Below are 24,618 nucleotides of genomic sequence, written 5' to 3'. Positions count from 1 at the left end.
ACATATTTGAAACAACTGTTCACCCCTCCCTGTCCCTGTGCCTCCTTGCCCACCAGTTTTATTATGACTTCAATTATTGATGTTTCTCTTAAAGGTGGCCCAAGGGTGCAACCCACTCCCTCGGATGTGCTCAAAGGACACGAGCGCTTCCTTTTTTTTTGGCTACTATTGGCTTTTATTTTTCTCTATCTGTTGATTTCCCTTTAAGCTTGTAGTCAACAGAAACAACCCTAATGTACTTTTTTCTAAAGAGTTGAAATTAAGGTAAGCCTCCCAAAACAGTTTTGTTAACCGTGAAATATTAATACTCCATATAAATACAAAATAGCGTTATTGTCAGACTGTTAACATCATGTAATTAACTATTTGAACCCAAGAGTAGCTATTCTCTTCTTCCTATTGTATTTTACGTCTTCAGTTTCTTGTTTTGTTTTGTTTTGTTTTTTTGAGGTGGAGTCTTGCTCTATCACCAGGCCGGAGTGCAGTGGCGTGATCTCAGCTCACTGCAACCTCTGCCTCCTGGGTTCAAGCGATTCCTTTGCCTCGACCTCCTGAGTTGCTGGGACTACAGGCGCATGCCACCATGCCTGGCTAATTTTTTTGTATTTTTTTTTTTAGTAGAGACAGGGTTTCACCATGTTGGCCAAGATGGTCTCAATTTCTTGACCTCGTGATCTGCCTGCCTCAGCCTCCCAAAGTGCTGTGATTACAGACGTGAGTTACCGCCCCCGGCCCCCTTTTCAGTTTTGACCTGCAGTTCTATTTCTCACCATCTTCTTGAATCACAGGTGGTTAATCCAGTCTTCCCAACCTGCTGAAGCAGCTATGTTTGAAAAGTATGTCTTTTATCAAGTCATCTTGCTAGGTGACCATGGAAGTGAAACAGCCTTACAACAGGTTTTCTCAATAGCTGGGAATTCCCCCAGCTGCTATCATCCAGCTCATATTTTGCCATTTAATCACTCCGAATATTGGGAAACATCATTCAAGACTGAGCTGAGTGCTGCGTGTCCTCGTCCTGCAGACTTTTCCTATCCAGCCATCTACCTACCACCCATATCAGAGGGAAGGGGGTGACTTTAGCTTGATGAGTTTTAGCTCCATGGGATTCCTACCTCCTTTATTAACATAGCAGAAGTTCTTGTTCACGATTGTTTAAAGATCTTATTATAAGGCTGTTTCACCTTATAATAAAAATTTTCACCTCCATGGTAATTCCACTGTAAAGCATTTTAAAAAATGCTAAAGAGATACCAGTGTGTGACAACATGCACTTAGGAGGCTTTTTTTTTTTTTGAGATGGAGTCTTGCTCTGTAGCCAGGCTGGAGTGCCATGTCATGAATCTCAGCTCACTGCAACCTTTGCCTCCTGGGTTCAAGCAATTCTCCTGCCTCAGCCTCCCGAGTAGCTAGGACTACAAGGATGCACTATCATGCTCAGCTAATTTTTGTATTTTTAGTAGAGACGGGGTTTCAGCATGTTGACCAGGATGGTCTTGATCTCTTGACCTCATGATCCACCTGCCTCAACCTCCCAAAGTACTGGGATTACAGGCATGAGCCACTGCGCCCAGATGGGCATTTTTTAATCTCAATACTCTAGGATCCCCTTAGAATTCCCCAAGATGCCAAGGTACTAACTTTCAGCTCTTATTGGAAATTTGCCTGAAGAATGGGCCACATCAGTTGAGCTAGTATTGGGAAGGATCTCCGTACTGCTGAATTTGTGACTAAATGGAGAAGGGAGGGGAAAGGAAAAGGATATGATCCCTCAGTGTGTTTACAAGAGAAACAACAAAATCCGAAATTCTCGCTTCCTCCCTCTGCCCCTGGGAATGGAGTCGGTTTCTTGCCAGGTTCCTGTGCAGATGTTGGAATGTTTCTCGCTCTTTGTGGCAGTACTGGGCATATGATGGTAAGGCTCATTCCTGGTACAAGTGATATTTTATATGGATTAGGGAATTTCCGGAAGGCCAACTTCCTCATTTGAAATAACATTTAGTGATGTTGTTCTGATTATGAAAGGACTACATCCCCTTTGCAGGAAATGTGGAAATTAGAGGAGAATGTGTAAAAAAAAGAAAATGAACGCCGGCTGTCACTTCCCTGTCCAGAGATATAGGCACGTGTGTGTAGTTCATTTGCAGACGTGCACACTCACTCATGCACACATATAGGACTGGCAGGAACTGGAGGGGTAACCACATGGCGACTTTGTCTTCCTGTTTTGTGTCTGAAGGTGCCCAGTGGCTAGTTCTTCTCCAGCTCCTGAGTGAGCATTTGAGCAAGCAGCATGACCTTGCTGGAAATTCTTGGATGATACAAAGTCTTGTTGTCACTGTAATTACCCAACAATATCATCAGTCTGATGCTTAAAGTATCCAGTCCCAGATAACATCAAAACTCTGGACTTGGTTTAAAGTGGAGCCATTTCCCCATCCCCTCCAGTTTGGTATCTTGCCACAGAGAACTAGACCTGGAACTTCTTCCCTCCCTCTCCCTTCTGCAGCTCACCAGGTGTGGCCTGACCCCTCTGGGAGGGAGAGAAGGAGGTAAGTGGCTGGACAGTTCTTCATGGCTGCAGGCTCTGGGGGCCAGACGGACCCTGACCTCCTGGTGCTGGTGTTCAGGGCCCCCTTGGGACTGTCCCCGTGTGCATCTCCAGGCTTGGTGAAGGATCCTTTTCAGTGGTCACATGCTGCCTACCCAATGTTCTACCTTCCGGGGCTGCTCTGGCTGACCACCCATCCGGGGGGCCTTGCAGGGCAGAGTCTGGGCCCTCCCACATGCCAGCTCTTTCATGGAGATGGCACAGCCATTCTCGGCCTGCACCGACTGGGTGAGCCTACGAAACCCAGAGCTGCACCCATCTCTTCCGCTCTCCTGCCAGAGCCGCTGGCCAGCCCTGCCTTCACTGCCCACCAGGAGTCTGAGGACACTCTTTCAGTAATACAGGCCTGAGGGGGCCCACACCCCTCCCACACATGCTTCACAGGGAAGAGGGTGGTTTTGAGGCTGGAAAGCCCCTTATGTGTCCTCTTCTCTCTACCTTGTTGAGCGTGGTGAGTAAGGGCTTCTGTAGAGTTCTGTAACCACATTTCAGCTAAACACCCGAGGACACAAGTCCCCTAGGGTATGCGTCTCACAATTCACTTTCCTGCCTGTTATCTGCTGTCTTCTTGCCTCATCCAGTCATATAGAGGCTGTGTGGATGGATGGATTGAAAGATCAATGTGTGGATGGATGACAGACGAACAGATAATAATTAGACAAGAAGACCCCTCAGAAGACTTCCTCCTTCCTGATTTGAGTTCTGTCTCCTCTTTGGGCCTTGAGTGCCGCGTGGCCTCTTTTTGCTGCCTTACCTCCTGGCCACACCTATTATAAGGACTCCTTTTGACAGACTTCTTCAATTCTTTTCACTTGAGTGTGCTGTTTCCTGTCAGAACCCTAATTGATAAAGATAGATAGGTATGGCCGGGCGCGGTGGCTCAAGCCTGTAATCCCAGCACTTTGGGAGGCCGAGGCTGGTGGATCACAAGGTCAAGAGATCGAGACCATCCTGGTCAACATGGTGAAACCCCGTCTCTACTAAAAATACAAAAAACTAGCTGGGCATGGTGGCACATGCCTGTAATCCAAGCTACTCGGGAGGCTGAGGCAGGAGAATTGCCTGAACCCAGGAGGCGGAGGTTGCGGTGAGCCGAGATTACGCCATTGCACTCCAGCCTGGGTAACAAGAGCGAAACTCCGTCTCAAAAAAAAAAAAAAAAAAAAAAGATAGATAGGTAGATTGACAGATACCCAGGCAGACAGACAAATGGGCATCAGGAAATATGGTAACATTTTAACAGCACCAAGCTTGGAATGGAACCTAGATTGTAACCTTGGGTAAGATAACCATCTTGTTTCCACTTCATCATTTGTAAAGTGAGGATATTAATAATAGTAATATTAATAATAGTACCTACTTCTTGAGATTCTTTTAAGAAAGAAATGAGCAAACACATGTAAAGAGAATAAAACAGTCCTGGCATGCGGAAAGCACCCAAGAAATATTAACTTTTATCATTATTTTTGCCTCAGGTATCATAAATATTTTCACATTAAAATATTTTCAAATGCATCTTGTATAATAGCTGTGAAATATTTTGGGGGGTATACCATAATTAACCATATCCGCCCTTTTTTTGAGGTAGAGTGTTGCTCTGTCACTTGGGCTGTTGTACAGTGGCATAATCTCAGCTCACTGCAACCTCTGCCTCCCAGGCTCAAGCAAGCCTCCCACTTCAGCCTCCCAAGTAGCTGGGACTACAGGTGTGCCACCACACCTGGATAATTTTGTTTTGTTTTGTTTTGTTTTGTTTTTAGAGGCAGTACTTTGCCAAGTTGCCCAGTCTGTTCTTGGTGTCCTGGGCTCAAGCAATGCACCTGCCTCAGCTTCCCAAAGTGCTGGGATTACAGGTATGAGCCACCGCCCAGCCTGACCGTATCCTTTATTGGAAATATAGGTTGTTTGTAATTTTCCTGTTTTAAATGCTGTAAGTCCCCATCCGTATCTGGTCGTTTTTCTAGGCTAGATCCCCACATGTGGCCTGCCAAATTGCTTTCTCCAACCAACTGTAAACAATTACAGTCAGTTTCCACCCCTGATGATAATTCATGGTATTCTTACACAAATTCATAATATTCCTGCCCCAGAAAACTTACTGGGTAAAAATTAGAATTATCTATCTCTACTTGCATTTACTGGATTGTAAGGTGAGCACTTTTGATGTCCTTTGGTCATTGTGTATGTTATGTGTGTAGATATTACCACCAGACCCTTTTCTATTGGGGGGCATATTTCCTATTGATTTGTTTGAGCTCTCTCTATATTCAGTATATAATTTTTAACTTAATTATATTTTCTGCAAGGTATCCTTCCAGTTGATTTTTTCATTGTAGCTGTGTTGTATTTGTTCTTTATATTAAAATGAAATCACAGGACAGTCCTGGTTGGGGTGACTCAGTATCATCAAATGTGCAGAGTATTATGTTGCCGGACAACCAGGCACTTTACTTCTGCTTTTCTCTCCAAAACACCAGGTTATTTCCCGGGGCTAGAATCTGAGCCTGCTGCATACTTTCTCATAATTTCTTTAGGTACTTAAGATGTGCGTCTTAATTTTATTTTGCAACCAAACATATAGGAAGGCTTTTCAGTGATTTTCTTAAGTTAGAGGAGATGAAATGGTCAGAATCTCTGGTTGACAGTAGGAATTTCTAGCCTCTAATTCCGCATTTAGATTTGGCTGACTTTTCTTTTCGTCTTCTGTCATTTTCATCCTGTACATTTTGTTTCTGCTTCCCTGAAAGACCCTCCGCATTTGCAGGCATGACCAAGGTATTAATTGTGTCAAATTTGCCTATCCTATTCTTTCGTCTTGCCTCCCCCACACCCTGGCTTGTTTGGGCTTCCTGCAGGAAGAGGTAGGACCTGGAGCAAGACAAATAATGATTCACATTTCCATAGGACCCCACTGCTTGGGGGCTAATTTAAATAAAAAAAAAAGAAGAAGAAGAAGGAGGAGGAGGGATGCAACATGAAACCAAGAAGAAGTGAGGGCTGAATGCTTATGGACAGGGTGTGAATAGAGATAATTACTTGACAGCTCTGAACACCTTGGCTTCCCTGCTCTGTGTTTTGTAACTTCATGATGGTCCAGGATTTCTGCTCTCAACACCATGTCATGCATGCCACGCTCGTCATGAACCTCTTTGATTCAGAAACTAGAGCAGACTTCTATTGGTCATAAGTGTAATACAGCTCTCTAACAAAGTGCTGATAAACAAGATAGCATTCACTAACCACACCTAGAAAGAGAAAAAAATTAGGCAAACAAATGGATAATACAAAGTGAAATGATTAGTGCGTTAGAAAAAGAGGAAAATGGTAAAATTATAGCCTTCTCACAGGTTGGTCTATGATGCCAAACTGTGAGACCAGTTATGACGATGGTTCGTCATTCCCCGTTCCCAGAGAATTTTTCATGACCAGGGGAAATGTTCATGGCATAAGGTTGAGGGAAGAGAGTAGAATGCAAAACTGCAGATGTGCTCATTGTGTGATGCCAGATATTAACTGTGAAACACAGAGAACGCATAGACATATTGGGGCTTCGAAAACAAGGCTGGAATCAATGACATTGAGGATTTTTAGTTTTGTTTTGTTTTTCTGAGATGGAGTTTCACTCTTGTCACCCAGGCTAGAGTGCAGTTCACTCTCAGCTCACCACAACCTCTGCCTCCTGGGTTCATGCCCCCGCTAATCTTTGTATTTTTAGTAGAGATAAGGTTTCACCATGTTGACCAGGCTGATCTCGAACTCCTGACCTCAGGTGATCTGCCCACCTTGGCCTCTCAATGTGCTGGGATTACAGGCATGAGCCACCATGTCCAGATAACATTGATGTTTAAATGGCAGTTTTCTCCAAGTGGTATGTTTTCTTTTTTTCTTTTCTTTTTTTTTAGGGGGGATGGAGTCTTGACCAGGCTGGAGTGCAGTGGCATGATCTTGGCTCACTACAACCTCCGCCTCTTGAGTTAAAGTGATTCTCCTGCCTCACTCTCCAGAGTAGATGGGACTACAGTGTGTGTGCCACCACGCCTGGCTGATTTTTGTATTTTAGTAGAGACCAAGTTGTAGAGACGGGTTTTACCATGTTGGCCAGGCTGGTCTCGAACTCCTGACCTCAAGTGATCTGCCTGCTTCTGCCTCCCAAAGTGCTGGGATTACAGGTGGGAGCCACAATTCCTGCTTCCAAGTGGTATGTTTTCTTTTTCACACTTGTCTGATTTTTTTTCCCCAAAAATTTCATTTACATTTCTTTTCTTTATTGTTACCTTTCTTTATTATTACACTTATTTTCTTTATTATTTTATTATCAGGAAAGAGAAAATATCTTTTAAATATTATAAGATAAAATATGGAAGTTTGTTTCTAAGTTTTCGAGTTGCAACTTTAAATCTGCCTTTTTCTTTTTTCAGAGATCACCTGCTCCGTGGGATCATCCCCAACAGTGAGTGCCCCTGTCACTCTCAAAAGTGTCATAGTTTAAACAATAAATTATAATGAATTATACGGTCACCTTTGGTGACCTACGTGTGAGGCATCCCATGTGTGAGGCAGCTGCTGTGGTGAAGAGATGAGGAACCTCCAGTATGGGTAAGACAGGGACCCTTTTCTGATAGCTGAAGAGGGAGGCTAAGATGTCCATTTACCTTCATCCTCAAGTATAACATGACATGTGTCAGAAACGTACCATGAGAACTCAAAGATGGAGAGCACACATTTTGGGTGGGTGATCATGAAGGGCCTACAAGGGCGTTGGGCTTTGAGTGAAGCAATGAAGGACAGATTAGAATTTGACAGGTGGCGTCGGAGAGGGATGCAGGAGTGCAGAGGACATCCGGGCTTAGGGGAGCAAAGATAAAGGTTTGTGAAGGCTAGGGCTTTGTCCTGCACAGGTGTGTATGGAGCTCTAGTAAAATGTAAATCTGGAGGGCAAGTTCAGGGGGCCAAGATTGCCAGGCTGGGTAGTGAGGGGTGTCCACAAATTCTCTGGAGGCTTCCTTTAGTAGAATGGTAATTACCAGAGGCTGGGGGGAATAGGGAAGAATGAAAGGTGGGTTAATGATTAAAGGATATCAACATACAGTTGGATAGAAGGAATAAGCTCTAGTATTTGATAGTACAGTAGGGCGACTATAGTTAACAATATATTGTGTATTTCAAAATATCCAGAAGATTTGGAATGTTCCCAACACAAAGAAATAATAAATGTTTAAGGTAATGGATATACTAAACACCTTGATGCATGTATCACAATATCACATGTACCCCATAAATGTGTACAATCAGTATGTTAAAAAAAAAAAAAAAAAAGAAGCAAAGAGCAAACCTTCACCAGACACCAAATCTGCCTGCACCATGATCCTGGACTTCCCAGCCTCCAGAACTGTGAAAAATAAATTTCTTTTGTTTATAAAGTACCCAGTCTAAGGCATTTTGTTACAGTTGCAGGAACAAGGACATATTCCCAGAGTGGGCACTGAAATAGCTATTGAAGAACTGAAAATTCAGCATTGGGGTTAAGAAGAATAGATGAGAAAGGAGAGGGTGATGGGCCCGGAGATGGTCCCAGGGCACTGGAATCAGACAGGAGGCAGGTGTGAGAGACCTCTCAGAGGCAGGGTCTTCAGGATCTGGCAGTTGGTTGAGTTGGTGTAGCAGAAGGGAGCAGGGATGATTCAGCCAACCTTATCCCACCTAAACTCAACCTCAAATAAAGTCATTATGTTCTGTCCCAACCAGCTCTTCCTCTTACATCTCTTATTCATCTCTTAGTCACAGGGATGGAAAAGTTACATTGGCAAAAATAAAGAAGCTAGGAAAAGGAGTAGCTATAATGAGAGATTTATTTTAGTGACTGTTAGAACTTCCCGGTGCGAATGTGTTCTCTCACTTGCTGATCTGTGGGCTCCTGAAGGCTGGGTATAGATTCTGCATTCCACTGTGTACTCCCGCACCTAGCAGTCAGTTAACTAACAGATAATTTGGAGAGCCCTCACACTCCAGGAAAACAACTAACTAGGCAGGCATTCAGCGCTCAGAGGGGAGAGACCATTAGTGTCCCAGGACTCTGTTTGTTTCCAGTATCACAGAGAGAGGGCCTAGGAGTGGCCCTTGTGAGGGAAGAAAAATAGACTTTATCATCAGCAAGGAAGAAGACTGCCAGAGAACAAAGATAAAGGCAAGGGTGATAAAAGCCCAGCAACAGGTACTTTTTATGTACCCTATGCTTGGCAAATACTTAATAATTGATCAACTTGGCCAGGCGCAGTGACTCACGCCTGTAATCCAGTACTTTGGGAGGCCGAGGTGGGTGGATCACAAGGTCAGGAGATCAAGACCAGCCTGGCCAATATGCCAAAACCCCGTCTCTACTAAAAATACAAAAATTAGCTGGGTGTGGTGGCACACACCTGTAGTCCCAGCTACTCGGGAGGCTGAGGCAGGAGAATTGCTTGAACCTGGGAGGCGGAGGCTGCAGTGGGCTGAGATCACGCCAGTGTACTCCAGCCTGAGCAACAGAGCGAGACTATCTCAAAAAAAACCCAAAAACCAAAAAACACAAACAAAATAATAAATCAACTTTAAAGTCTTGACCAATTAAGGAATTTTTTAGAAAGCATTAAGATTTAAGGATAAGTTCACTACCAATGTCACATTTCTGGACATAATAAAAGTGTATTTTAGAAAGCAGAAGTATAAGAAATGGTGCACTGTTGTTAATGAGCTGTAGTGATGAAAATGTCTATTTTATTATATGATATATAAGAACCTGTGTGACAAATTCCTCTTAAAAATTAAATCTCGGGCCGGGAGCGGTGGCTCAAGCCTGTAATCCCAGCACTTTGGGAGGCCGAGGCGGGTGGATCACGAGGTCAAGAGATCAAGGCCATCCTGGTCAACAAGGTGAAACCCCGTCTCTACTGAAAATACAAAAAGTTAGCTGGGCATGGTGGTGTGTGCCTGTAATCCCAGCTACTCAGGAGGCTGAAACAGGAGAATTGCCTGAACCCAGGAGGTGGAGGTTGTGGTGAGCTGAGATCGCACCATTGCACTCCAGCCTGGATAACAAGAGCAAAACTCCGTCTCAAAAAAAAAAAAAAAAAAATTAAATCTCAAAACAAATAAGTTTATCTCTCTAGTTTTTAGGTAATGAAAACTCTGTAACTCATCTGCCATTTATTTGTTCATTCAACAAACATTTCCGTTCCTACAGTAAGTCAGCCTTGTTCTAGCTACCGATGATATAGCAGTGAACAAGATAAACAAGGCCTCTTCTTTTATTAAGCTTAGTTAGGAAAACATAAAGAAAAGAACAACAGGCCAGGCATCAACATGGGCAGCCTGTTTGAGTTCAGGAGTTCAAGACCAGTCGGGGCAACATAGCAAGATCACGTCTCTCTAAAAAATATAAACAATTAGCTGGGCATGGTGGTGCACTTGTGGTCCCAGCTATTCAGGAGGCTGAGGTGGGAGAGTCACCTGAGCCCAGGAGGTCAAGGCTGCAGTGAGCCATGAACACACCACTGCACTCCAGCCTGGGCTACAGAACAAGACCCTGTCTCAAAAGAAAAAGAACAATTGAGAGATGTGATTTGAACACAATACAATGAAGTCATGGAGAGGCCTCCCTGAGACGATACATTTGAACAGAGTGCTAGTCAAGGAGCCAAGGAAAGATCTGGAACAAGCGTTCCAGGTTTATGTGGTGGGTCTGAATATGAGGATAGAGTATTCTTTAGTGAATAAACAGCTTTTTCCCTTGATATTATCTATCTATATTGTAGACATACATTAAGTGCCTTTTATGAATTGCCTCAGTGTTATTTCTCAACTTGTGAAGAGCTAATAAATAGCTCTATTTTGTAGACAGAACCTGAGGTTTAGAACTTCTAAAAAGTAACAGTAATCTCCAGATCCCTTCTTTGTAGGATATTTTATAAGGTGACTTGGAAAAGATAGTGTTTAGGAATGGCTCCTGGATCACTGTCTTTTCCTTAAGTGTCAACACTAATAAATGAATAGAGTTTTATTCATTTATTTAATAAAAATGTTAATGTACAGTAAAATTGAGCATATACAGTTGTAATAATTTTAACACATAATGTATGCCACCATAATCGTTGGAACCAAAGCAGTTCCAAACTGTCATGGAACCAAACGGTTCCATGGTCCCAGAAAATCCTTCAACATAGGGCTATTTTAAAGATTTTTACAAATTATAATTAAAACAATGTGTAATCTGAACCCAGACCAGTTGATAAAGAAAATTGTCTTGGTTTCTACTTGTAATGATAATTCATTTTAAAATTCCATAGCAGTTTGCAAGTAAGTACCTTTTGAAAGTGCTGTACAGCTGTATCTAAAAGTCAAACTAGGGGAAATAAACGTGTGTAAACAGTTTAAAGCAGTGCAAAAGGCCTGAGGCAAGAGAGGAGTTCAAGGAGCAAGAGAGTCTGAGGGTAGACTTCAGTGGGTGAGCAGGAGGAACCTGAACACAGAGGTGAGGGAGAGGTTAGAGAGACCAGGGAGAGGCTTTTGTGGCAGTCCTGGAAGAAACAGCTTATTGAGATGAGTGACTGAATTAATTTTAATTCTCCCAAGAAGCAGCAGAACACTATGCAATACTGCATGTGGATGAGAGCAGAGACTGAAACAGACTGCCTGGCTCTACCACTAACTAGTAAGTTGTGTGATCTTAGGCAGGTCACTCAGTCTCTCTGTGTCTCAGTTTCCTCATCCATTAAGTAAGGATAGCAGTATCTACTTCATGGGACGCTTATGAGATTACAATAATTAATGCAGGGAAAATGCTTAGTGCCGCATTTGGCACACAGTAAACATTCAGTAGGGCCCCTAAGCATATTGATCTGTACTTTGATGTATTTATTTTATCATGCCTGCATGATTTTTTCATGGTATTTGTATATTGTTTTTATTTCAGTTATTGTATTTTTCAGTTGTATGATTTCCACTTGATTCTTTCGTATGACTTCTATTACTTTGTTGAGGTTTTCAAATTTTTCAGTTGTTTCGAGAGAATTCATAATTCCTTGTTGGAGCATTTTTATAATGACGGCTTGAAAATCCTCGTCAGATAATCCCGCATCTGATTTGCCTCAGTCTTAGCATCAGGTGATTGTTTTTTCTCATTCAAACGGTGGCTTACCTGGTCTTTGGGATTATGGGTAAGTTTCCATTGTATCCCGGGAATTTTGGTTATGAGGAGACTCTTGATCCTATTTAAATCTTCTCTTTTAGACAGAAGGCAGTTGCCCTGTTTAGGTTTAGTGTGTAGGTTCTGGCCTACTTTTGTGGGCTGTGGGTCCAATGCCAGCTCAGTTTCCTGAGGCTTTGTGTGCTATTCTGGTCTGCTTCGTTCTTCTGGCACTGCTGAGACTTCTGATTAATCCTTACTGGTGCCACCTGCAGGAGCGCAGCCTACTTCCCTAGACCACTTTCTGTGGAGAGTGCGGAGAGCCAGAGAGGCTGGGCCTGGGTCTCCTTATGCCCCTTGGTGTCAGGAGGGAGACATCAGGCTCTGCCAGTGTTGCCATGTGGGTAGCATGACCTGCCCTTTCAGTGCTCCATATGTGGGATGGGCAAGGCTTCACTACTGTGCATGCAGGTGGACAGTAATGACCCCACGTGCACATACCCAGAGCACTGGCAGGCAGGCTGATCCCCGATCCTGAGCTTACCTGCCAGTGCTCTGGGTATGGGTATATGGAGCATGGAGGTCAGTCTACTAGGACTTTGAAGCTGCTGCTGTGGGCAGATGGGTCACCAATCCATGCCCTGGTTGTGGAAAGAGAATTGCAGCTCCCTTCTAGGTCTCCACTGGGCTTCCCTTCCCTTTCCTAGTTCTTTGGCCAGAGTACAGGCTTTTCTTGGGATTTATGCCTATGCCCATTGACATAACAGACTGTATTGCACATTTATCACCAGTGCCCAGTCCAGAGGTGTGTGGAAGACAGCAGAAAACCCGGGGAACCCACCACATTTTCATTTCTCTACTCCCGTCATCTCTACCCAGTCTACCTTTTTCTCTCCAGGTTTCAGAGCCCTTCTATCATTGTCTGTAGAATAATTTCCAAATATTTAGTTGTATTAGAGGCAGGAGCAAGGAAAAGGGAATCTATACCACCTTGTTCCTTGTACATGATTTGTGATACAAGCTACCACAGATACTTTTTGAAAACAAACCATATATACATTGTGAACCAATACTACTAGTGAGCAGAATCCTTAATTATATGATTATGCCTTCAAAATATGATCAAGATATGATCAGTTCATATTTCAAAATATGATCAGTTAAAATAAAATGGCAGGGACTTCTTGTTGGGACGAGATGAACTTATTTCTCCACGCCCCTCCACACTAAGCACAACCGTAAACCCTGGAAATAATGCAAGAGGCAACCAAAGGAAAACTCCGAGAGGTGGTGAGGAAAGAGCGAGCTGGTTTGGGACCCCAGGACTGTACAATCAGCACTGCAGTAAGCATCTGGCATCCCCCGCCTGCACCCTGAAACCCAGACCCAATGTTTCCCAAGCCTGACCTAGCAAAAAAGGTAACCCAGGTAGATTCATTCTTCCTTCTTTGAGTTCCTCTAGTAATATCAGGCAAAATAATTTTGGGGGTGGTTAATAGAGAAAATACTCTCCTTCCTCCCTGGGTCTGAGACACCCCTTTTCCACCACAAGATACTTGAGGGTGTGAGCCAATCTGCCTAGAGATCCAGCTTCAATAAACCTCTTGGTCCAGGAAGCCTCTTTTTCTGCAGCCTGACACTCTTCTATTTCCCAGAGGCAGCCAGGAGCATCAGTAGGAGGAGCATCTCCCTCAAGGAGAGAAGTCCCAAAGTCTAGCCTGGGGAAACCCTTCTCCCTGCTCAGGTAGAAGCAGCAGGGAGCAGTGGAAGCCCCAGAGGCACCAGATAAACCAAGCTGGCTGAAACAACCCCGAAAAGGCTCTGAAAACAAAACAAAACGAAACAAAACAAACAAACAAAAAACCTGGAAGCAGGCAGAAAAGTAGTAACACATTACATGTGACAGTGATTTGAATGACAACACATTTGTCATTGAAACCACCAAGAAAGCCAGAAGGAAGTGTCATGACAGGTTTCAAGGGCTGAGATAAGAACTGTCAACTACAATGTCTTAAGTCCAGCAAATTTATTTTCAGGAATGAAAGGGAAATAAAAATATTCTCAGGCAAAGGAAAACTAAAAGAATTTGCCACTAGCTGACTCACCCTTTGAGATCAGCTAAAGGAAGTTTGTCAAAGAGAATGGAAATGATGAAAGAAGGAACATAGTCGCACAGAAAAGAAAAAGCAACGGGAAGAGCAGAAATACGGATACATACAATACACTGTCCTCTGCCTCACAAGTTCTGTGAATCACATTTGATGAAACAAAAACTATGCCTCCGTCTGGTACCTAAGACAACGATATTTTAAAAGTGGGGAAGGTGAAGAGTCCTGAATGAAAAAAAGATTTCCACACCTCACTCAAAGTGGTGAAATACCGAGAACAGCAGACTGATAAGTCACATGTGTCTATTGTGATATTCATGCAACCACTGTGAGAACTACACAAAGAGATGTACTCAAAAACGCTGCAATTAAATCAACATAGAGTCCTCAGTGCTGTTTAAAGTAACCCTCAGAAAGGCAAGAAACGAGAACAGAAGAGGAAGAACCAAAGGAAGCAAATGAAAAACAAGTAATAAAGTGGCAGACTGAAGTGCTAACATGCCAAGAATTACCTTAAATGTAAATTATCTTGTATAGTCAGTCAAAAGACAAGACTGGCAGAGTGAACTTAAAAAGAAAAAAAATGGGCCTGATGCTGTGGCTCACGCCTGTAACCCCAGCACTTTGGGAAGCTGAGGTAGGTGGATCACAAGGTCAGGAGTTCAAGACCAGCCTGGCCAACCCTGTCTCTACTAAAAATACAAAAATTAGCTGGGCACAGGGGTGCATGCCTGTAATTCCAGCTACTCGGGAGGCTGAGGCAGGAGAATTGCTTGAACTGGGACCTGGGAGGTGGAGGTTGCGGTGAGCCAAGATGGTGCTACTATACTCCAGCCTGGGCTACAGAGCGAGACTCAATCTCAAACGAAAAAGAAAAAAAATGATTCAAGTATATACTGTTGCCAAGAAACTCCCTTCAAATTGAATGGCTTAGGTAGGTTGAAAGTAAATGAATGGAAAAGATGTAACATGCAATAGCATGAGTGGTTATGTTCGTATCTAATAAAACAGACTTCAGAGCAAAGAAAATTATTAGGGACAAAAAGGGACCGTCTTAGTCCATTTTCTGTTGCTTATAACAGAATACCTGAAACTAGGTAATTTCTAAAGAAAATTTATAAAGAAATGTCTTTATAAATTTCTTACAGTTGTGAAGGCTGAGAAGTCCAAGTTCAAGGGGCTGCATCTGATGAGGGCCTTCTTGCTGATGGGGACTCTCTGCAGAGTGCCAAGGTGGCCCAGGACCTCACATGGCAAGGGGGCTGAGTGTGCTGGCTCCCATCTCTTCCTCTTTTACAAAGCCACCAGTCTCATCCCCATGATAACTCATTAATTCATTAACCTGTGAATCCGTGAATGAATTAATACTTTTTTAAGGGCAGAGCCCTCATGACCCAATCCCCTACCTCTTAAAGGCCTCACACCTCTCCATACTGCCACATTGAGGATTAAATTTCAACATGAGTTTCAAAAGAGACAAATATTCAAACCACAACAGGGACATTACATAATGATAAAAGGATCAGTCCACCAGGAAGACACAACCATCCTGTATGTGTTCACACTGAACAATCAAATTGCCCTTTCTTTTTGTTGAGTAATGCTGTAGCCTTACTTCAGTGAATTCAGGTTATTCTAGCAAATCTCCCCACTGCGCTGGGGATTTCCAAGACCACCTCCGCTTTCAGGGATCCAGTAGAAGACCTCACAGGACTTAGCATACAATTGTATGCATGGCTAAAATTTATGGCAGTGACACAGTAAAGACATCCAAGATCATGATGGAAAAAAGGCAGAGTCTGGTGGAACCCTTCTGAGGCTTCCTATGCGCTCTCCCCGCCCCCCATGAGGGATCATACAAAGTGCACTCCTTCCCCCACAACCCCTGCCCCCGGCAATGAAATGCAGCAACGTGTGTTTGAGGTTTCTGCCCAGGGAAGCCCATTAGAGACTCGGCACCCAAAGTTTTTACTGAGATCTCGTCACATAAGCACCCTCTGTCTAGCACATGCCAAAATGATAGACTCTTAAAAGGAAAGCAGGTGTTCAGCATAAACCATGATGTTTGTACAGTCTAGGCACAGGGAACCACTCTTACCTGTGAACGCTTGACTGAGAACACTCCCAGAGCCAAGTTCCCAGATCCTAGTCAAGGGCCAAACTTGGCCGCAGAGCTTTCTACAGAGAGCAGTCTCAGGCTTGCAGTGTTATCTCTTTTCTGCACAGCTGCGTAACCCTGTGGATATGCTTTTTAAAAACATTGATTTGGACTCTTTAAATGGGTGAATTGTATGGTATATGAATTATCTCTCAATGAGTTGAAAAAAAAAAAAATCCCAGCCAGATTTTCTTGTAGACATAGCCAAGCTTATTCTAAAAATTTATATGCAAAAGGCAATTGCTCAACCAAACTTGGCAAAAAGGAATAAAATGCGGGGAGAACATTCTTCCTTACATTAAGGCTCACTGTAGAGCCACAGCAGTCAGGACAGTGTGGTATCGGTGGTGGCATGGACACAGATCATTGGAACGGAGTGGAGGATACAGAAATAGGTCCACTCTACTGGGCACGGTGGCTCACGCCTGTAATCCAGCACTTTGGGAGGCTAAGGCAGGTGGATCACCTGAAGTCAGGAGTTCGAGACCAGTCTGGTCAATGTGGTGAAACCCCCATCTCTACTAAAAATATAAAAATTAGCCAGGTGTGGTGGCAAGTGCCTGTAGTCCCAGCTACTCAGGAGGCTGAGACAGGAAAATCACTTGAACCCGGGAGGTGGAGGTTGCAGTGAGCCGAGATTGTGCCATTACCCTCCAGCCTGGGTGAGAAGAGTAAAACTCCATTTCAAAAAAAAAAAAAATCTCAAATATGTTCCACTGATTTTTGACAAAGGTACAAAATTAATTCAATGAAAGGGGCTGCTTTTCAACAAATGGTGCTGGAACAATTAGAAAACCACTGGCGAAAAATAAATAAATAAACCTCGATCTAATCTTCGCAACGTGTAATGAAAATTAACTCAAAATGGATAGCAGACTTAAATTTAAAACATAATATTACACTTTAAAAACATAGGATAAAATCATTGGGACTTGCACTACAAGTTCCCAGACCGGACACCAGAAGCACAATCTAATTAAGCTGGACCACATCAAATTCAAAACTTTTGCTCTCAGAAAACCCATGTGAAGAGGAGAGAAAGACAAACTACGGCCTGGAAGAAAACATTTGCAAACCACGTAGCTGACCAATGATTAGTATCTAGAATACAGAAAGAAGGCTCAAAACTCAACAGTAAAAGAAATAAACAGTCCAATTAGAAAATGGGCAAAAGACATAAACATACGATATACCAATTGTAAATAAGCACACGAAGACCACTCAGTCTGTTAGTTGCTGTGGAAATACAAATTAAACCCCAGTGAGGCTGGGCACAGTGGCTCATGCCTGTAATCCCAGCACTTTGGGAGGCCGATGTGGGCAGATCGCCTGAGGTGAGGAGTTCAAGACCAGCCTGGCCAACATGGTGAAATCCTGTCTCTGCTAAAAATATAAAAATTAGCCAGGTATGGTGGCAGGTGCCTGTAATCACAGCTACTCAGGAGGCTGAGGCAAGAGAATCACTTGAAGCTGGGAGGCAGAGTTTGCAGTGAGCCGAGATCGTGCCATTGCACTCCAGCCTGGGCAACAAGAGTGAAACTCTATCTCAAAAAACATAAATAAATAAAAAATAAAACTGCAATGAGATATTACTACACACCTACTAGACTGAAGAATAAAATAAAAAATAGTGATAGCACTCAATGCTGGCAAGGATGCAGAGAAGCTAGGTCACTCACTGGATGAAAAGGTTAAATGGTCTAGCCACTCTGAAATACAGTTTGGCAGTTTCTTAAACCGAAACATACAATTTACCATCCAAACCAGCAATTTCACCTTGGGCATTTATTCCAGAGGCATGAGAACTGATATCCACCTGGAAACTTACATACAAACATTCATAGCAAGTTTATGTGGAATAGCCGAAAACTGGAATCAGCTTGGATGTCCTTCAACAGGTGACTATAAATAAACTATGATCCATCCATACTGTGGAACACTACTCAACAGTAGAGGGGAAGAAACTATTATTTGGAAGCAACCTCAGTGTCCATCGACAGATGAATAAAGAAAATATGGTACATATACAAAGTGGAGTACTATGCAGCTATAAAATAGAAGGGGATCCTGTCATCTGCAACAACATAAATAAGAATGAATAAGACATAATGTTTGATAACAGGTGATGATAGTGAATAATAATTAAATAATTAAATTTTAAATGGTTGCATTTAATAATTATTAAATTATCAATGATAGTCAATAACAATTTAATAGTATATTTTAAAAATAAAAGTAGAATGGGGTTGTTTGTAACATAAAGGATAAATGCTTGAGGTGATGGATACCTTATTTATCCTGATGCGGATATTACACATTGCCTATATCAAAAATCTCATGAACCCCATAAATATACACACCTACTATGTACCCACAAAAATGAAAAATCAAAAAAAAGAGTAACAAACTATTGACACACAATGACTTGAATGAATCTCCAGGAATTTTGCTGAGTGAGAAAAACTCCAGCCCCGAAAGGTTGTACAGCATATGAGTCCATCTGTAAAATATTTTGAAATGACAACATTTTTGAAATGGAGGACAGGTTAGTGGTTGCCAGAGGTTAGGGGCCTAGGGGTGGGAGAAGCTAGAGATGGGTGTGGTGGTGTGTGGTGGTGGATATGTGAGCCTGCACAGGTGATACAATTGTATAGAACTAAATAGACACACAAATGAATTTAAGTCAAACTTGGGAGATCTGAGATCAGTGGAGTGTCTCAGTGTCAGTATCTGGGTGGTGGTGTTACACCAAGTTTTTGCAAAAGAAAACCATGGGGGGAAACGAAGCAGGGTGTAAAAGGGACCTCTCTGATTTCTTTTTCTCCTTCCTTTCTTCTTTCTTTTCTTTTCTCTTCCCTTCTATTTTTTTCTTTTCTTTTTTTTTTTTTTTTTTTTTTTTTTTTTGAAATATCTGTCACCCAGGCTGGAGTGCAGTGACACGGCATGATCATGGCTCACTGCAGCCTTGACCCCTTGGGCTCACGCAATCCTTCTGCCTCAGCCTCCTGAGTAGCTGAGATCACAGGCATGCACCCTCCTACTAGGCTATTTAAAAAAATTTTTTTTGTAGAGACAGGGTCTTGCTGTGTTGTCCACACTGGTCTTGAACTCCTTGCCTTAAGGGATGCTTCTGCCTCAGTTTCCCAAGTAGTTGGCAACAGTTGTAAGACACTGAACTTGGCTAATTTTTTTTTAAACATTTTTTGTAAGAGATGAGTCTACTGTATTGCCCAGGCTGGGCAACTCCTAAGCTCAAGTGATGCTCCTGCCTCAGCCTCCCAAATTGTTGAGATTACGGGCATGAGCCACTGCACCCAGCCTGAATTATTTCTTACAACTGCATGTAAATCTATAATTATCTTCATAAAAATTTCTATTACAAACAATAAATCAAGCAGAATCCTATAATTCAGGAAAAGACATCATGGCAGGCCCCATGAAGTATCCCACAGCCCTCCCCTGCCCATCTCTCAGGGGGGTCCGAGGTCTCAGAGTTTCTTTCACTGACACCCATCCTCTCTTCTCAGGGTTGGGGTGCAATGCCTTCCTTTCTTTCAAAGCACTCTCCTGGCATTTTCATGCATGCATACAGTTGCTTTTCCTCTGGTCACACAGGCATCATTGCCTTTAACAGAACCAGAGGAGGGATCCTTAGCAGAGGGAGGCCAGCAGCCAAGAGAGGACCATAGTGCTGCCCACCTAGAGGTGTCAATCCCCACGGTGTGCAGATGTGTGTGCTCAGGGTGATTTCTCACACACAGCTTTTACGACTGAGATCTCTATTGTATTTAAAACCCAGAAGCAAGCCTCCAACTAACCTACGATGACTATGTTGGTCTTTTCCCAATGTTTTATGCCTGGGTGAAGCAGGCATTTTTCTGTTTGTGCAGCAATTGAGAACTGACTTACAAAAACTCTCCTACTAGTGTTTGCCTAAGGCAGGAACTGGAATTTCATTTTGGTTGAGGGTGGGTATGGTTAAAAAGATCGTGCCTTGCTGCCTTGCTAGGAGCATCCTAGAGTAGAACATACAAGCTCTCCTCTCCCAAAGCAACTCTCAGAGTAACAGAGTTGTGCACAGGCTGTTCAAGGGTGTTTCATTTGTCTTTACCTCTTCTTTCTGGATCTTGTGTTAAGGAAAGAAATGGAAACACCAATAAGAGCATCATTATAGAGATATTTGGCCATGAACCAAGATTGTAGCAAAGGGGTGACTTTCTCACTATCACCAAGTACTCCAAAGAAGCATAGAATCTAATTAATTTCCTCCCTATTGCTTCCATATTGCCCCCAAGCCCCATAAGTTTAGAAATTCTGATTCCCAGGCCCCTGAACCTGCGCATCCCACTCCTCCCTCGTGTGCTGGGAGGGGAGAAGAGAGTGCCCACAGATACAGCAGGGGGGTCATGACCAGAGCCAGGAACCAGGGCACTGGTGGTCCACTTAACTGGACGCCTGGAGAGTGACTCAGCAGTGGGTGGGGGTGTTCGTTTTCACTGGGGTGAGATGGGGATTGTGGTGAATCATGCTGAAAACTGCAGAGGCAGCATCCGTCCCCACCAAGGAGAGACCAAGGTTTAATTTTTAAAACAAATGAACAGCTTGAGCCTATTTTTTTAAAATGAAAATGACCGTAAATGTGCAATGTGTGCCATACGAAAAAGACCACCTCACAAAATCCAGAACATTCTCTCTCCCTTCCTGCTCCCCCGTCAGGGCAGAATGGCCTCCCCAGATTCCCATCCCGTTTAGTTGGCAACCAGATTGAGGCTTGGATCTGGGTAATTGCTGACCTACAAATTCACGGAAGAATCCAGGCCAAAGTATAAAATACTTTATTATTATCTAGGGGAACGGGAGTGGAAAATGTGTGTGTGTGTGTGTATGTGTGTATGCACATGTGTGTGTACGTGTGTATGTGTGTGTGTATTCTATCACATCTAGAGAAACAGCTCTGTGTAATTAGCCTTTATTTTCTACCTCTTAGGCAAAAATCCCTCGGTTTTGTTTCAAGGATACATTTTTTGTCATTTTTCAAACATGAACCCCCATTCTGTGTCATGTAAAGTCTGCAATCAGCCATTGGGAGTCTCAGGTTTCCCTTGGGGATATGTGGAAACGAAGCCTCGCCCTCGTCCCTCCCAAAACACACACACTCTCCTCTCTCACCCTGTCAGCTTTTTCAACTCAGCTTATTAAAGGCCTTTAAAAGCTTCTAAAACTGTGCCTTCAACACGCCGTGCCTTTGTTCTTCCACGCCTTTGTTCTTTTGCCAGCCATGAGCTCAGGGGGCTGCCTGGCGGGCCTAAGCCTGGGGAATGCAGGGTGTGGGTCCACAACTGGCTATGCCAACGGAGCAAAAGAGAGAGACAGCTCATCTTCCAGGCTGCATCATGCTGGGGGCCAGCGGGTTCACAGGGAGCCCGCGGCAGTGGACACCACAGCCTGGTGATGTCAGACACCAGCGATTCTTTCAGAGAAGCCTCTCCAGCCCCAAGCAGCAGCCTGTTTTCCTTCTGTGTGTGTGGCCAAGGCCCCTGGAGGGGCTGAGAGTGGGGACTGAGTCTACCTTGGGCCAGGGCCCCCCCACAAGGCCTCCCTCTCGGGTACTAATAAGGTGTCCAAGTTGCAACATGCTTTTTGGCGTTGTCCACCCTATAGTTTTCAAGGCTGCTTAAAACTTGCTAATGTTAAAATATGTATTACCTGGTTATTGTCTGGCAACTTAAAATACATGTGTGGAGAATAACAGCCTAGACCGCACCCATCCTTGCTGAGAAAGGTTTTAAAAGGAGGTGCCGCTCCGAATACCCCTCACATCAGGAATTGTATCATTTGTTCACAGCGTCGCTGACTTGCCGATCTCCAGCAGACAGAGGCCTGTGCAATGCAACGTGTTATTTTCTGTCTGCCAGTGAAGCTTGACCCTCAGTGGCTGAGTTTTGCCTCAAGAAGGTGAATGTGGATGTCTTATTCTTCCCACACTTCCACAGGTCTCCCCCTAGGCCATCATTCTGCAGTTAAGCTGTTCATAAAATCGAATGGGTCGGGATACAGTTAAGTGATTTAACAGTAGTGGCCCCAGTGCAGAAAACAACTAAACCACAACACACACAGCAAGACCAAATTGGAAAGCAAGATTGTTCTTGGTAATTTTCAGGTTCAAAAAATTGATATCTTACTTTTTACTTCTTGTGTACGTTATTTTCTTGGTCACACACGTGATTCTATCTTAAAAGACAGAATCATAGAATAGGTAATATTCCACTCAGAAGTCAGAGCTAGGTTTCCAGTTCTATGAATTCTGTTTGTCCTTCTTGATCTGCAAATTGGGGATAATTCTTAACTACCTTCCCCACAGGTGTTCATGATAACTAGGGTAAAACAAGTAAAACATTTAGGATAAGTAAGTGCTGAGTGCACTTTAATGATTATTATTATTAGTGTAATCAAAATTATATTCGTTTTTTGAAATCATAATGACATGTCTTGATGTAAATATATATATTTACTATTTTAACATATATAAAAATATTCATCAAGTCAAAGATATCTTCTCTTAATCAAAACCAAAATAATTACTTTGTGTGCTTTGAGGAAGAATTGCAATGAAAGCCTTTAATAATTGGAAGATGAAGCGCCTTTGCTCTGAAATCTGACACGGAACAAGTATGGTCCATAAATTAGGTTTTATTACATTTTTATCCTCTTACCTTTGTAATTGCTTCAAGTTGTTTCACCACTGGCTAGAGTGATTTGCAAGGGCAAGTTATGATGCCAAAATGATGTCAATGAAAGTCTGGACTAATGACAAATGATGTCAAAACCTGAGAATGTGAATGCAAATTGTAGTTAGAATAAGAGAAAGTTAATGCCAAGAAGCACGTGAAGCTAACGCTACATGCGAAAGACTTTCTGGGAAAAATTAAAGAAACAAGATGAGATATATGCCATATAATCGTGTCTCTGTCCTCTTTATGCCTGACTTTTTTTTAGACAAATTGATCATAAAAATTATTTAAAGTAAAAAGCGGTTCTCAGTCTGTGTCTTCACTGTACTGAGTGAACTGCACAATTTGCCGGTGCCCAGAAGAAACCAGGCCCTCCTCCCTCCTCCCTGTGTGAAGCCCAGAAGGAACCTTGAGACCATTGTGTAAGACCTGGGGTACTTCTGAGTCCTCGTATTCCAGTGGAAGCTGGAAAAGATCTTGCGGGGTTGGGGGGGTGACAAATTCCAATCCTTCTCTTTATAGGGGTACAAAATTGAGGCCCTGGTGCTCATGTGACTTGTTCAAAGCAATTATTGCCAGCTAGCTGCAGAGCTGAACAAGCAGACCCATTCCCTTGTGCTGGGGAAATTCTCAGCCCTCTTCCCTCCCAGGTCTTCCCCATCTGGGGTCCCCTCCCTCCATCCCCAGCTGACCCCGCCCTTCCCTCTAGTGGTTATTTCTTTATTTATCTGTTTATTTTTATTTTCAATAAGCATCAAGTTCCACTCTCTCGTGGTTATTATATCCTAACGTCCCAGGCAGGATGTTGGCTTGGGCCCTGCGGAACAGCCACTGAGGGGGCAGCTCCCGAGGAATGCAAATGACTCAAGGATGGACTCACCTGGGGGTCACTCCTGTGTCACGATCTGTCTTGTGCTCTGGCGTTTTGCTGTGACGTAGTGATTGGGCACTGTTAAAGCATCACAGACCTCAGAGAGCTGGTGGAAAAGACGCCTTCTGGACTGGAAGCCTTTCCTTCACCACAAGGCCAGCTCTGAATGTTGTGTGTGGTTTCCTTGGCACCGTATTTTAGCAATGACTGTGCTTTTGATCACAGCCTGATAAATGTCCCAAAGGCCTGACTCAGAGCCACACTCTGGAAATGACGCAGAGAGCAGTAAGCCCAAAGACACAAAGCTGTCCCGATGGGCACTCTGAGGGCTTCCGTCTGAAACAGTCATCTCCAGGCCTGCTTTGGCCTCACAACCCCTGCAGCATCTCTTGGGTGGTGGCCCCATATGGGGACCTGCACTGTAGTGGAGCGCTGGTCTACCACAACCAACCTTTCTAGCCTAGCCCAGCCTTACCTGCCAGGTGACAGCCCGGCAATGCCTGCGGTGCTCACTGCTCCGAATCTGCCAGCTCATCAGGGTACTGAAGACCTGAATGTGGACCCTTATGAATCCCCACCTCACTAGTCTCCAGTGACTCTCTGCTTGCCTGCCTCGTAGCCCAACTATGTTGTTGCCTCTTAAACCCCTGTCACTTGAATGTTTTTGTGGATCTTTGTTTGCAGAAGCCTCGGAAACTAGATGATTTTAGAAAATAAATATGATCTCATTAAACCTACATGTTGACCTGTGTTGTGAGCCAGTCTCTTAAATTAGGGCATTCTAGAAGTGTAAAGAGACAGCCTTGCCACTCATTCGAACAAACAAGCTGTCTTTGTCTAGCCAGGTAGAGATGAGGACTTTTTCATAGATGATCCCATCTCTCCATGAGGTTGAAATATTTTCTCTTTGTCACCATTAGATCGATGCACAAAGTCCCTCAATTAAATGCTAAAAAGTAACATAGCTCTCCCAATAAAG

At 43.4% G+C, this 24,618-nt stretch overlaps 1 protein-coding gene across 1 annotated transcript in view; it reads left to right on the top strand.

The window, feature by feature from the left end:
• RFX8 (regulatory factor X8) overlaps positions 1–24,618 on the top strand; it is a 67,090-nt gene that overhangs the window by 10,498 nt on the left and 31,974 nt on the right. The window contains 1 exon segment of the mRNA XM_074404334.1: positions 7,030–7,061. Within this exon segment, the coding sequence (XP_074260435.1) occupies positions 7,030–7,061 (32 nt within the window).

Source organism: Saimiri boliviensis, chromosome 1, assembly GCF_048565385.1.
Source record: "Saimiri boliviensis isolate mSaiBol1 chromosome 1, mSaiBol1.pri, whole genome shotgun sequence".
Classification (NCBI taxonomy): Eukaryota; Metazoa; Chordata; class Mammalia; order Primates; family Cebidae; genus Saimiri; species Saimiri boliviensis.
This window is presented reverse-complemented; position numbering and strand designations above follow the sequence as displayed.